Below are 14,300 nucleotides of genomic sequence, written 5' to 3'. Positions count from 1 at the left end.
AAAACATTTACAGAAAATGTAAATATATGGTTAGTAATAAAATATAAAATATATTATTTTACTATACTTAAATACACTTATATAGTAACTAATAAATATAAATATATAATAATACTATATTATTGTGGTATGTGCTGGGGAGGACATGGACTCAGGACCTCATTATAAAATCTGCCAGGCTATTTCTTGGCTCTGAGCAGTTTCCAGGCAACCTGTGGAGACTCCAGGAAGTTACTGATTGTGTCTAAGAAATACTCTGGTACATTACCCTATAACCCCTTTGTAGAGATTAAACAAACAAGATCTGACATGATAATATGGCATGTTAATTAATGAGTGTCAGAGGTGCTGGTTACATTTGGACAGAACCAGGCTAGCTGTTTCCCCATCTTGATGCCAAGCTAACCCCCTGCTCGCTGTAGCCTTATATTAAACAAACAGATGTGAGAGTGGTATCATCTTCTCATCTAACTCTCTGACAGAAAGTGAAATAGCATATTTCCAATAAAATTTAATTATTCCTTCAAGAGTTAACTGAAAAAACTTTGTGATTACTTGTCTTTTTTGCTTATTTCTTCGTGCATTGTGTTGTGCACTCACCTGTCTGCCACCAATGAACATACTGATGGAAGTGACACATGAAAATTGACACTTGTGAAAGGGATAAGAACTGGAAAATTTGAGGAATATTTTCTTTAGCATCATATAATATCTTTAGCACATCTACATGTCAGGAGGAACATTGCAATCGAACTTGTGCTGGATACACTGTAAGTGTGCATTGAATTACACACCACCATTAGATACATTATGAATTCCCAGGGGACTAATTTTAGTAGCATTTACCATGCATGTGTTATTAAGATATCGGTTTTATACTGAGTTTATCTTTTTCTTACTTTGTTCAGCTCAACCACCTACGTTGTTTGCAAGATTTTGCGGAGGCTCAGGCCACTTACTATGCCCAGTGTAATCACTACATGCAGGACCTTCAGAGGGACCTCAACAGGTGAGGATTCACTACTGTTAATAGCGTCAGCTGTAACATTTGTATGACAGATATAGATTAGATTAGGATAATGATTACATTGCTCAGACACTCAAGTAAATAGGTAATTAGGACTAATGATTTTTTTTTTTTTTTTACAAGGCAGTATTTTGGCTCACACTTCCTCCAGCTCACAGAGCTGGAAGTGCGTATTTTGCTTACACCATTTAATGATTACACAAATGGAAGTATATCTCAAAACCACATGCTGCCTTTTAGTGTGAGGCAAGGAAAAATCAAAGGAAAGAAGCCTGGCGAGGGTCTCTTCGATGCCCACGGTCTTGCTTGCACGGATAGGTCCCACCCGAAGCCTTGCTTGGCATAATCCTCCACTGCTTCAAAAACATTGTTGTAGGTGATTGTTCCAGAGTCAAGGTGTAAAGGCATCTTGGTTAGCGGGCTTTGGAAGCAGATTTTGTTTCTCTTCTGTTGCACCTGCTTAGTGTAGTCATGGTTGAAATGCACCCTCTTGTCTTGCACATACATTTTCTTCTTCCAGGCAGCGCACTTTCTCTTTGGTTATAAACTGCAGAAACTGAACCACAGTTGAGCACGGTGGTATACCAACAGTGGGAGCCAGTGCTCGATGAGCCCTTTCAATTTTTAATTATTTTCCCTGATATAAGCCCAGTGTGTTTCCCAGTTCTGTCTTAATTAAGTCTTCAACAAGCAGGTGCATGGAAGAGCCCTCAACTTTTTCTTGGACACCATATATACGAATGTTGTTACACTGGGACCAACTTTCCAGGTCCAGCAGTTTGTCCTGCAGTGCTCATTGGTTGTTGAGTAGTTGGATTAAATTGCCTTTGACTTTTTTTTTCCTGCCATGCCTATCTCCACTTGCCCCAGGCACCGGGTGGCTTCCTCAATTTGGCCAGTGGCATTGTAGTAGCCAAAATGTGTATTTAGCCTGTGTTGTTTATTATTTGTTTAGGCTGCCCATGTTCTATTTCGTTACTGTCGCTTCCAGTAATGGGTGCATGGGTGTGGTTTCAAATTATTTACCTGTTCACTTGTGTGTCAGGATTCAGACAAAGAGGTTGAATAGGACTCCAATATTTTCTGCTGACTGTCAGGAATTACTTTAAGTATTCCCGTATAATAATTGTTGGTCTGTACTATTTTTATTTTGAATGAATACCATAAAATGATTTTGGACTTCAGTATGGATTTTATGAATGCATCACAGTTAAGAGCCTACTTAACCTCTCAGCGACCTTTTTAATGGACAGTAGTCGCTACAGTTTAGTCAACAGAAAGTGGCTGCATCCACGACACAACTGCATGGATGGGATTTTGCATTGGACTGATCACATGGACGCCTTGGATCTCGTAGTTTTTTATTGAATGGACATTTTTGGAACATTTGGACTGTTTCCCCTCAGCGGCTTGGATTGGAGAAGCCACAATTGACTGATGCTGCAGTGGAAACTCGCTTGTTGACAGCAGCGCATCACAGCCTCTGTGTATTTGTTGCAAGATTCAACGCAATTGTGTTGTGCGTGCTTGTTTTGCCAAGCCACTGTGGAGGTTTTGGGCTGCTTTGACTGCTTGTAACACTGTGGCTGCTCTGTTATGTTAAGTTGGAAAATCACATTGCAGACAAAGTTGAGTCGTTGAGCTGTTGCAAAGGCAGTTTATCTGTTGGGTGGTGTTTATTTGTTGCTGTGTATTTTTGAAGTACTGTGCATGTTGGAAAATGGCAAAATGAACGAGACAAATGAAGAGACAAATGAATGATGAACTGGAGGAGAGGAGGCCAGTCAAGGTTACAACCAAGGCGTTGGCTTGCAAAATTAAAACTTTTCAGAAGGATGTCAAATGTCAAAATATTTAAAGGGCTCATACATGAAATTAAAGAGTCAATGAAACTGGATGAAAATGCAAAAGATGTGCAATCCAAACTGGAGAAACTGATTCAGCTGTAAGAAAATACATCTGAGGAGCCACTTCTCGAATTAAAGGAGAAAATTCCCCGAATGGATGTTCACCATGACATTCCCTCCTCCCAGTCAAACATGAAGGCAACATCTGACAAACAGGATGAAGTACAACCAGGTGACAGTGTGTCAAAAGTTGGAAGAAGGAGAAGCAAACAAAGTTCTTCTGGCTCAAGCTCTAGAGTTTCAAGTATTACATCTGCATGCATAAAGGCTGAGGCTGAAGTGGCTGCGCTTATTGTGTGACAAAAACTGTTTAAGGATAAGAACCCCTTGGATGAACAGGAGGAGCAGCTAAGGAGGAAAAAGGAACAGCTGGAGCTGGAAGCAAACATTGCTGCTACTCGGCCAAAATTAAGGTATTAGGAGCCTCAAAGAGATCCGGTATTTGAAGTAACTTATCAAAAGTATGTGATGGTATGGAGCCATATTTTGAGAGATGACAACAGTAAAAAGAAAACACTTAATGTTAAAAGCAGATTCCTTTGTACCACAGTTACAAGCCATGCATACACATGGACAATTCTCCCAAAGCACAGTGTTACCAATCCACTCGCACCAATAATAACCACAGACAAAGTCGTAACTCAAATCCAATCCCTCATCACCACTCCCTTGACACTCCAATCAAACATCAGAAATGTAGGCGAACATGCACATGGGACATCTTCGGCTACATTACCACACTTCGGTACCAAACGTTCATTAAATCCTTTGAGCAAGAACAAGTATTGAAAGCAAGAACGAAAACTATTATCTGGAACAGTACACGAGGACAGCCAAGGGAACTTGTAAATAGTTGCCTACATATTGGCTTGGACAGAGGATTAAGGAAAGCTAAGTCTTTACTACATCAGCATTTTGGCAACGAACATAAAATTGCTAGAGCTTACATGGAAAAGGCTCGTTCATGGTTGTCAATAAACATGAAAGACACAAAAGGTCTACATACATACACACTATTTCTAAGAGGATGTTGTAATGCTATGGAAGATGTCAACTACATGCATGAGCTTGAAATACCTGCTAATATGCGAGCCATAACAAAGACGTTGCCCTACCAGCTGAGGGATAAATGGAGAACTGTGGCCTGTGATTTCCAGGAAAAACACAATCAAAGAGCTACTTTTAAGGATATGATGGATTTCCTTGAAAGGCAAGTGAAGATTGTAATAGATCCAGTATCTGGAGATATCAAAGACACTCCAACAGTTAGCAAAGATGAAAGGAATTCCAAGTCACAGCATCATCCAAGAATGAAAGGAAGTATCTTTGCCACCACTGTGACAGTTACGAAAACTGAGAAAGGATCTAAGGAAAAGGATAGCTTGCCTGCTGTGAAGACCTGTTTTTTATGTGGAGGTGGACATGCTTTGGAGATATGCCCATGGTTGAAAAAAAAGCACATAGTGAGAGAATTGCAGCCAATGTTTTGGCTGTTCATGTAGAGGACACATCAGCAAAGACTGCAGGAAGCAACTCAGCTGTAAAATATGCAGTTTAAAGCATCCCAGAATACTGCATATCCACCAAAGAAAGAAGGAAATGGACAAAGAGCAAGCAGAAATAAAGGAAACAGCTGAAAACAGTGATGTAGCCTCTGTTTAGACAATTGCCTGTACAAGTTAAGGACAGGAAAGGGAATGCAACAGTACATACTTATGCATTTCTTGACCCAGATAGCACTGCAGCATTTTGTACAATGGGGCTAATGAATAAGCTTAATCTTCATGGAAAAAGATCAAATATGCTTTTGAGAACTATGTGTCAAAGTAAGGTCAATGAAACCAGAATTGTTTCAGACCTAAAAGTCGCTGGACTGGACAAAAGCAACTTTTCTGATCTCCCAGACATATACACTGAGATGATTATGCCTGTGGAAATATTCCACATCAAAGGGATATTGACCAGTGGCCTCATTTGAGGAGTGTTCATCTACCTGAAATCGACTCTGAGATAGAATTGTTGATTGGCTCAGTTGTACCAAAGGCTCTGGAAATGTCAAAACCATGCTTGGATGGAAGGTTAATGGACCATTAGGAGGAAAAAATGATGCTCACAAGCTCAGCAGTAAGTGTCAACAGGACATCAGTTTTGAAACTTGATGAGCTGTGGGAACAGCAGTTCAAGACTAACTTTCCTGAGTGCATCACGGATGACCAAGAACCTTGAAGAGAAGATCAACAGTTCTTGTACTTTATATCAAAATCTGCAAAGCTAGTTTATGGCAATTGTTGCATTGGATTACCTTTAAAGGAAAGGGAAATTTTTGTGCCTGCCAACTCTCCAAGTTGTGCAAACATTTTGCCAATAAGAAATTTGCTGAGGACAATTAGAAATTGTTAGTCTCACATGCAGTACAGTAAAGATATGTTAACACAGTTAACAATCCAGCAGATATGGCTGCTCGAGGTTTGAATATCAAATCTTTTCTAAAGCAAGGAATATGGGTGTCTGGACCTCAGTTTCTTCTTCAGCCTCAGGAAGAGTGGCCTCAAAATCCTGATGGATTGGAAGAAATCTCACAAAAGGACTCTAAAGTCAGTAGCATAACTGTAAAAGCTGCTCAGATAAAGTTTAAAATGGTGGATTTAACAACCTACTTAATCCTTTACCTCTCATCCTGGACTCATTTGAAAAGGGCAGTGGCATGGATGCTCAGACTTAAAAGACTGCTTCTGTATCGTAGCAGAAAGAGGAATCTAGGAGGAAGCAAGTGGCATTCCTGCTCAGCATCATCCAGATAACATCAATCAGAAAGATCTGCCACAAAAGGAGACAGAAAGTCTTGAAACTCAGGAAAACAGTGGTCTCACAGTTGAATAACTGGCTAGTTCTGAGATGGAGATTATCTGCTTTTGCCCGAAAAAGAGATTTGCAGATGAAATCTCAAATCTTAGGAAAAAAATGAATGTTAAGAGGGCTATCCAGATTCATAACCTCAACCCAATTCTCGAGAAAGATGTATTTAGAGTTGGTGGACAACTTAGCAGTGCATCAGTGCCAGAAGAAATGAAATATTCTGCAATACTGACCAAAGAATTTCACATTTCTGATCTAATTCTTTAACATGTTCATGAAGAGGTGGGTCATGTTGGCCCCAATCATATGTTGTCCAGACTATACCAAAAATATTGGATTCCTGGCACCACTGTCAGTCAGAAAAAGTTTGTCAAAATGTGTTGTTTGTCGAAGTATAAATGCTACTCCTGGACAACAGCAGATGGCAGATTTGCCCCTGGATAGAGTCTCTCCTGATGAACCTCCCTTCACATATGTTGGATTTGATCATTTTGGACCCTTCGGAGTGACGCGTGGAGGGAGTGTTGTAAAGTGCTATGGTTTCAATTTCATGTTTAGCTGTAAGAGCAATTCACATTGAAGTGGTATCATCACTTGACACAGACTCTTTCATCAATGCCCTTCGGTGTTTAACAGCCAGATGTGGTCAAGTGAAGGAACTATGAAAATGGCACTTAATCATGGAAGCTCAGAGTGAATTAAGGGAGGCAATTGAAAGCTGGAATCAAGGTCAGGTCCATTATACTAAATTGGATCTTTCATCCCCCTGCTAGCTCACACCATGGAGGTGAATGGGAAAGATTAATCAGATCAGTGCAAAGATTTTTAATTCAACTCTATGTGCAAAGCTTTGAAGAGGAAGGTCTCCACACAGTTTTATGTGAAGCTGAAGCTATCCTCAACAGTCATCCAATCACCAAGGCTTCTACAGATCCAAATGACCTTGAAGCACTTACACTGAACCAACTTCTGCTTCTTAAGACCATACCATCACTGCCACCAGGACAGTTTCAGAAGGAAGACATGTATGCTCACCGCAGGTGGAGGCAAGTTCAGTATTTGTTGTGGAAAAGATGGGCTAAAGAAAATACTTTCCAAACTGCAGGAATGATAGAAATGGTCTAACATCAGACGCAACTTCACACCAGGAGATACTGTGATCATCATGGATGACTCTGCATCTCGAAACTCCATCACCATATCTTGGCAAAATAGAAAGTAAGTCGAAAGTCCATGGGCAAGTAATTCAATGTTATCAGACACACAAATGTGACACCGGTACCTGCTTGCTAACCAACCAGTTGGGGTTAGTAATCACAAACATTAGCAAATGGGACAAAAAAATACCATCCTATTGGCTCTGTGAAACATAGCAAAACTAATGTTACCCACCTGTCAAGATGGAACAGAGCAACCTCTGCATCTGTCTTCATGCCTTTGAACTCCTGGAGGTCTCTCCACCATAGTTAAACTGGCCATCAGGACTACTGGGGAAAATCTTGATGGGCTGTCAAATAGGCCAGGGTGGACCGTTACAAAAATAAAGTTTTTACCAGCCGCATCACTCTCTTTACTGGCCCTCTCTATGTCCCTGTCATTGGTGTGCGGGCTGGTCCCAACTGATCATTTCAGGGCTGAATTTCTTCCCTAGTCTAACCATTTAGTCTCCACCGTTGGAAAGCTTCACCAATGTTAGCCCGGGTCTTGCCCCTCACCTGATCATAGCCCTTCTTTTTCAACTTTTGTTCCTCGGACCTTTGCATCTTGACTGTTAATTGGCCATCTCTCGTTCTATGTTGTGTAGCACGTTAGCATGTGCCAGAATTACCTTCTCTCTTGCTCCCACTGTCTCCTTTTATCCCCCTCCCCCTCCTGTGCATGAGCACACTCACCCCAAGGTGCTGATTAGCTGGAACTGTCAGTTCGAGCCACCGTGTTAATATCCCAGTTACAGACCCAGGGGTTTGTATGAACACCAGCTTTTTTTTCAGCACACACACAAAATGGACAGCTAGCAGACCATGCGGAGATGTTCACTGAATTTGACAAAAAGTGTATTATATTTAAATCGCTTAATCTACCTTTAAGGGAAAATTGAGGGAAAAAGCTAAAAGGACAGTTTAATGAATTAACACTGAATTTGATTTCTACATATATAATATATAAGCCTAGTTTAAAATCAATCCATTAACCTTTTCATCACCATGGGCTTTGTACAGCCATGTGCATGTAAATATTTACTGTGGGTAAAAAAATGAAAACCACTGAAAGAATTATTTCTTGTATAAAGTACTCTTGATGATTGTTGGGAAATGAGGCTCGGGCCTTTTTTCTGAACAAATGCAGATGTTTTTTGAGGCCAGTGTGGGGTTGTTCTCATATAATATATAATATATTAATCATGTGACCAAAACTAAAAAGTGTACCAGAGATAACTCGAAACCAAACAAGAAACTAGAGTTGTAATTACTTTCTGCAACATAAATATGACATGTTGTGTTTAGTCTTAGTTTTATTTAATTGCACAAGTTAAAATCAAATAAACTGCATAAAAAATAACGATGGAGAATTATGTAAAGAAACAAAAAAAAGCCCAAAAGGGCTTATTCATTACTTAAAGTAGGACTGAATCTGTGAGTTAGTTTAAAAATAACCCATGAAATGATGTGGAAGATTGCCCTTTCTGAATAAAAGTACATGCTAGGAAAACATTAAAACTGTTTAGGGACCCTGGGGAAAAAAATTTGTTGATTTGATTTAGATCTAGACTGATTTGATATAGATCCCCTGACTTCCTCTAGGGCCACAGTGAGGTTGACATTTTTGGTTTTTGTTTAGTGCTAACAAAATTAATGTTATCATGCTAATTAACAAATGTTAGCATGCTAATAAGCTAAATTATGGCAGCCATGGTAAACATTACTTGCTAAACATCAGCATGTTAGCATCGTCACTATGAGCATATTAGCATACAGACATTAGGATTTAGCGCAGCACACAGTTGCACTTAAGTACAATCTTACAGAACCACTAGTGATCAACTCAACTTCTCATCAGTGATCAGACAAGATATATCAAAATTTTCACATATGAAAAAAGATGACAGTAAGATCTGATTATAAGCAAGCAGAATGCAAAAAAATATAACCAAATACATAAGATGTATCAGAATACAAAGACAGGATAAGCAAATGATAGATCTATTAAAATACCCCAGAGCCAAGCTTCCAATCTGTTTTCACTTGTTTAGGTGGAAGATTCTTTGGACAGTGATCACATCCGTCTCTTCTTTTTGCAGGATAACATAACAGCTTCAAAAAAACAAGCTGGAAATCCAGTTCAAAGGCTCTTACCTTTCATTTGTCTTCCAAATTTAATGTAGATGTGCTAATGCCGTCGGTGCCACCCACTCCTCCGCGGCTGTCTGCCCCAGCCCCGCCTCGTCTGCTGTCCTGTCTGGACTGTCATCTCCCGGGGCCACAGTATCCTGCTTGTCCAGCCAAAAGCCCAGCACCCTGGCTATGGAGCAGACTCAGTTACCTGTCACAGGCACCAGAAAGGCTAAAGTCCTGTATGACTATGACGCCCACAATGTCAGCGAGCTTTCCCTCTTGGCTGATGAGGTACAGTAGGAAATTCTGACCCCACAATAACGTCTCCATTACACAAGGCACATTGTTTGACTCAAAAACAGAAAGCAGTTACAGGATTATTTGATGTGTGGCTACCACATGTACTGTATATGGATACTAGAAAATCTAATCACACATTGAACATTTCTGCTTATTATTACCTTTAGGCTGAAAATAAAAACTAACAACATCAAACTCTCATTTTCATGCAAATATACTGTATCTATTAGCTTATCCATATTCCATATTCTACACCTGCTTTTTTTATGCAGGGTCACAGGGGACTGGGGCCTTACCCAGTATGCACTAAATAAAAGATAAGTTCACATTATTTCAAGTCTTAAAATTTTTTTTCAAGTCTCAAGTCAATACTCACATGGACACATAAACATTGAAAAAATTATTGGTCACTGTAATCGTTCCCCCTGTCTATACCGGCCATGAAGTAAGAGATGAGAGACAAAATCCACAGTCCTTATTTAGAGCAAAAACACATTTTAAAGTTCATCTTAAACATATATGAGGTTTCAGTAGTCTAAGTGTTATGAACATATTAAACTACTGTCTGTGAGGATGGATGAAACTTATGCAGCTATTACTGCAAGCAACCTTTAACCATCTTTTGGCAGCTTTCAGTTACAGCCATGAAAATCTATATGTGTTTAAGAGCCTTTATAGTTTAACCATGCTGTGGGTATGCCTGGTCCCCACAGCATGGTGGCATCTGCTCAAGCTCCCTAGCTGAATTGACATGGAGCACAAATCATGGCCACGTCTCTCAAACCAGCACTGTGCCTGTTGGGGTTTAAGTACACATCTAAACAGAAGAGCTCAAGTTAAGTGACAACACCTGTGTAGGACCATCTTTTTAAAGGGCATTTAATGGTGAACTATTGCGATTTTTACATTTCAAAGTCTGTTCACAGGTGTTAGGCAGTATTACTGCATATGTGAAAACAGTAATATAATGCATTTAGTGTCTCCAGAGGGAGCTGTGTGAAGTCTCATAAATGTCCCCAAGTGATGTCACTTGTGTCAGTTTTGGTTGGGTCTGAAAACTACAAGTTTGAAAAGTAAAAAAATCTGGGGCTGTGGAGTCTCTCTGGAACAAGAGGTAAAAGGAGGGACAGCCAACACACTGAGTGAAAGCAGCATGTAGTTGTGGCAACTGCAGCTTCCATCCAGTGAATGATTTTTGATATGTAGTTGTGCCCTTCCAGTGGCATGCTGGTTCGTGGTGCCCCGGCATTGATCAGACGCACTTTAAATGTGAAAATGTGATTAGCCATAGAAAAGGTTGTCCAGAGTTCATGTACTGACATTCACTACAACAGGCTCATAACAGGGGCAGTATGTGTTCAGGTTGTATGGCCACCGGGGTTGTACAGCCTAAGTAATACAACCATAATAACTAAAGACCCTGTCTCTGCCTTTCTGCTGTTCTGTATGAGACAAATGATAATTAAGCTTTCAATCTTTATCTGATCATGGATCACTGCGTGGATAGCATTACAAATGAATCTGGTTGTATCATTCACATCGTACAAACCAGGTGACATACAACTGATGAAAAGAACTGTACAGAAAATAGGACCCTCAGTCCCCACACCATTTAAAAATGTATATATATATTTTTTTATATATATATTAACTCTAATGATGAACTCAAAAATATACATCTGTATATTTTGCCAAATACTAATATGTAAAACCCAAATGTGTGCATTACTTTATAATAACACATACAGTAAATTATTAGGCATATCCATATGTAAACCGTATGTATATATTTTGACGATGATTTCATTAATGTGACTGTTTTTCATTTGAAAAAGTAACTATATTGAAACAAAAAACTTTTCAGTTACCTTTTAATGTTGTTAATTTGCCTTATTAGTAATAACAAGCCATTAATTTAACCTACAGACACTGCCTTAAAGGATGTAAGAGTTTTAATTTGAATGCATTTATATCTGCACCATATAAAGATGTAAAGGCTTATCAAAGTGAAAGCGGTAAAGCCCAAGTTCTATTACTTAATAACAGTTAAGTAATACGAGTTTATGAGCCAGACCCTGCTGTGTGAAGGTGCAGTCACACCAAAATACTCTCACCACTAATTTCAGTGATGAAAGAGGTGAAACCTATTTGACTGCTGATGTAAAGTGATCCTGCCTCAATTGCCTAAAATGAAATGGATTGTTTATATCCTTGTTATTCAAGTACCAGGAAAATAATATAAGAAGCAAAGTAAGCAACAATGTTGGCAGAGAATAGAGGGACAATAGAGGAAAAGTAATGACAATGAGGAAAAGTTGATAATTATCAGCTGGAGGATTGTTGAGGTCAGCCTGCCAGCCATGCTATGCTGCCCACTCTGTTTACTGTCCCATCTGCTTTTTGGCCCGGTCTTACCACACCTTTGGAAATGATTGTACAGACACTAATAAGAGGAAGTGGAAGCAGATAAAGAAAGAGAGGAAAATGAGACATGAGGTCAGGAAAATAAACAAAATAAATAAAAACACACACACACACTGCAATTAAGAGTCTGTCGAGGGATATGATGCAAAGGTCACCACATGTTGTGCAACTTTTTTCGTATTCTATTTCTTTTCCTTTAAATAGCTTTATTTTGTAAACCATTTTTGCCAAATGTGTCTTAAAATGTCCTCCTTGGTTTTTTTTCTCCAGCTCATTACTGTATACACCGTACCAGGAATGGACCCCGATTGGTTGATTGGAGAACGGGGAAACGAAAAAGGCAAAGTCCCTGTCACCTATCTTGAACTCCTGAGCTAATGGACCAAACAACAGGACACACACACACACACACACACACACACACACACACACACACACACACACACACACACACACACACACACACACACTTGCAAAAACCTCTATCTACTATCATATGTGAATTTAGTACACCTAATGTAAATTGATCTGTGGCTATTCAAGAGGCATTCAACGACCTTGTAAAATCCATTAAAGGATACTTCTGAATTATTATGACCTGGGTCTTATTTTTGTTTTTTGGGCCATCTTTTGTATCTGTTATGATAACACTGCACTCACCAAAGAAATTGCTGAAATCCAGGAACACAGGGACATGGCTCGACGGCAAGTTCAATGGGGCACGAAACACAAGCAGTCAGAAAATCAGACAGGTTTTGAACAAGCCAGCAGTTTAGCCTGTAAGTCTAAACCACTTTCTAGAGAGCAGAAGTGAAACTGGAACTTCTGGGTCCAACAAATCTTGGAACATAACCATACTCAGCAGTATATCAGTTTGTATAGATAAGGATTATATAGTAATATTTATTTTTTAATGGCCTTTAACAAATACCATTCCCTAAAGCGCAAGACCTTTGTGGTTAATGTCACCAGCTTGACGGAATGAGGTGGGTGCATTGACAGGTGGAGTGGCTGCAGCTAGTTCAGACATGTCTGTAGTAACAGCAGAACATAGAGCAGTAAAAGGTTGGAAATATTCTGACTAGTGCCAGCCGGTTTCTACTCTCTGTACTCACATATACAGTAATTTAATACAGGCCAATTCCCAATATAGCTGTTCTCATCTATGTTTTTCTGTTTCTGTAGTGAGATAACAGAAAAAGTATGAAATACTGTGACTAAAACATGATCCATTACGACTACATGTTAAGCAGTGGTCACTCCCAAGACATTTCCAAGCTGCTGATCTGCATTGCTAAAATCATTTTATAACCGCGACGTCTGACAAATTCACCATACATATTAGTTTATTAGACTTTGCTGTGGTTTCTACTATATAACCAGTAAAATGATCAATCAGAGAGAAAGTTAGAAGCTCATTCACGTCTGTGTCAGCTGCTGTGCGGTCAATTAAATGAGATGTGTAGAGAGATGTGCTCACAGGACAATACTGGCGGAAAGTAGCTACGGTTTGTCCAAAAAGTCGTAAGATTTGTCACTAGGTACTTTTTTGAAAAAAAGTCACTAAAGGGGTCTGAAAAGCCAGCAAATTTAGTAACAAAGGTGCTAAATTGGCAACACTGCCTGCAAACGCCCCCTGATGACGTAATAGAAATTGTTTGCGCCAATTCATTTTGTAAGAGGTCAGTGGGGAAACTCCAACACTCAGCCGGCCGACCAATGGTGTAACTTCATCACTCACTCAGTCAGTCAGACAGTCACAGATAATTGCATTTGTAAGGCTGGCCTTGCTGTTGCGGTCCAGCCGAAAAAAACCCAAGTTGTAATAAACCAGAACTATCCTTTGTAGGATAATGTAGGGGCTAGCTTTGATAAATTATATCTGCTTGCTGCCTCTACTTTCCAGTCAATTTTCAGCTGTACAATCTCCAGTTGTGACAACAAAAACTGTTTTTCTGTTTCATTATCTTTTCCTAAAACTCAATACAACTACAGTACATCTATCATCTTCTGAGAAGGGCTTTAAACTAACATGGTATCGAAATTCTGGATTTGTACACCGTTGTTGTACAGCAAATCTCATAGAGCTGAAGCATACAGATTGGGAAACTTGGAAGTTTTTGCTTCAGTTTTTAAATGCAGAACTTGATTGGTAAACTCAGCATTTTACCAGTTTAGTGGCACTATCCTTGGGTGGTTAGAGTGTGAAATAACTACAGTATACGGTATGTGTTCCTGTAGAAGCCATTTGTTTTCATTTTGGTAACATGATCCTGCTTAGTCGTCATGTTTTATTGATTGGTTGACAGTTTAAATGTGAATTTCTTTAATGTGTATGGAGAAACATAATACAAATGTACGTCCAGTATGAGAACCAGAAACACTACAGCTCAGATCATCATCAAGTCAAACCTCAAGGTGGTTTTTAAGGATGATTACAAAGTGATGCTGGTC

The 14,300-nt window shown here is 39.4% G+C and overlaps 1 protein-coding gene across 3 annotated transcripts in view; it reads left to right on the top strand.

Moving 5' to 3' along the window:
- Positions 1-12,440, top strand: part of LOC120806682 (endophilin-B2-like) — a 31,160-nt gene extending 18,720 nt beyond the window's left edge. For all 3 annotated transcript variants that reach the window (XM_040158057.1, XM_040158059.1, XM_040158058.1), the window contains 3 exons: positions 909-1,009; positions 9,173-9,413; positions 12,117-12,440. In XM_040158057.1, the coding sequence (XP_040013991.1) occupies positions 909-1,009; positions 9,173-9,413; positions 12,117-12,224 (450 nt within the window). In that variant the 3' untranslated portion in view covers positions 12,225-12,440. The remainder of the gene's footprint in view (positions 1-908; positions 1,010-9,172; positions 9,414-12,116) is intronic.
- Positions 12,441-14,300: the final 1,860 nt, after the last annotated feature.

Source organism: Xiphias gladius, chromosome 20 (assembly GCF_016859285.1).
Source record: "Xiphias gladius isolate SHS-SW01 ecotype Sanya breed wild chromosome 20, ASM1685928v1, whole genome shotgun sequence".
NCBI classification, from domain to species: domain Eukaryota; kingdom Metazoa; phylum Chordata; class Actinopteri; order Istiophoriformes; family Xiphiidae; genus Xiphias; species Xiphias gladius.
This window is presented reverse-complemented; position numbering and strand designations above follow the sequence as displayed.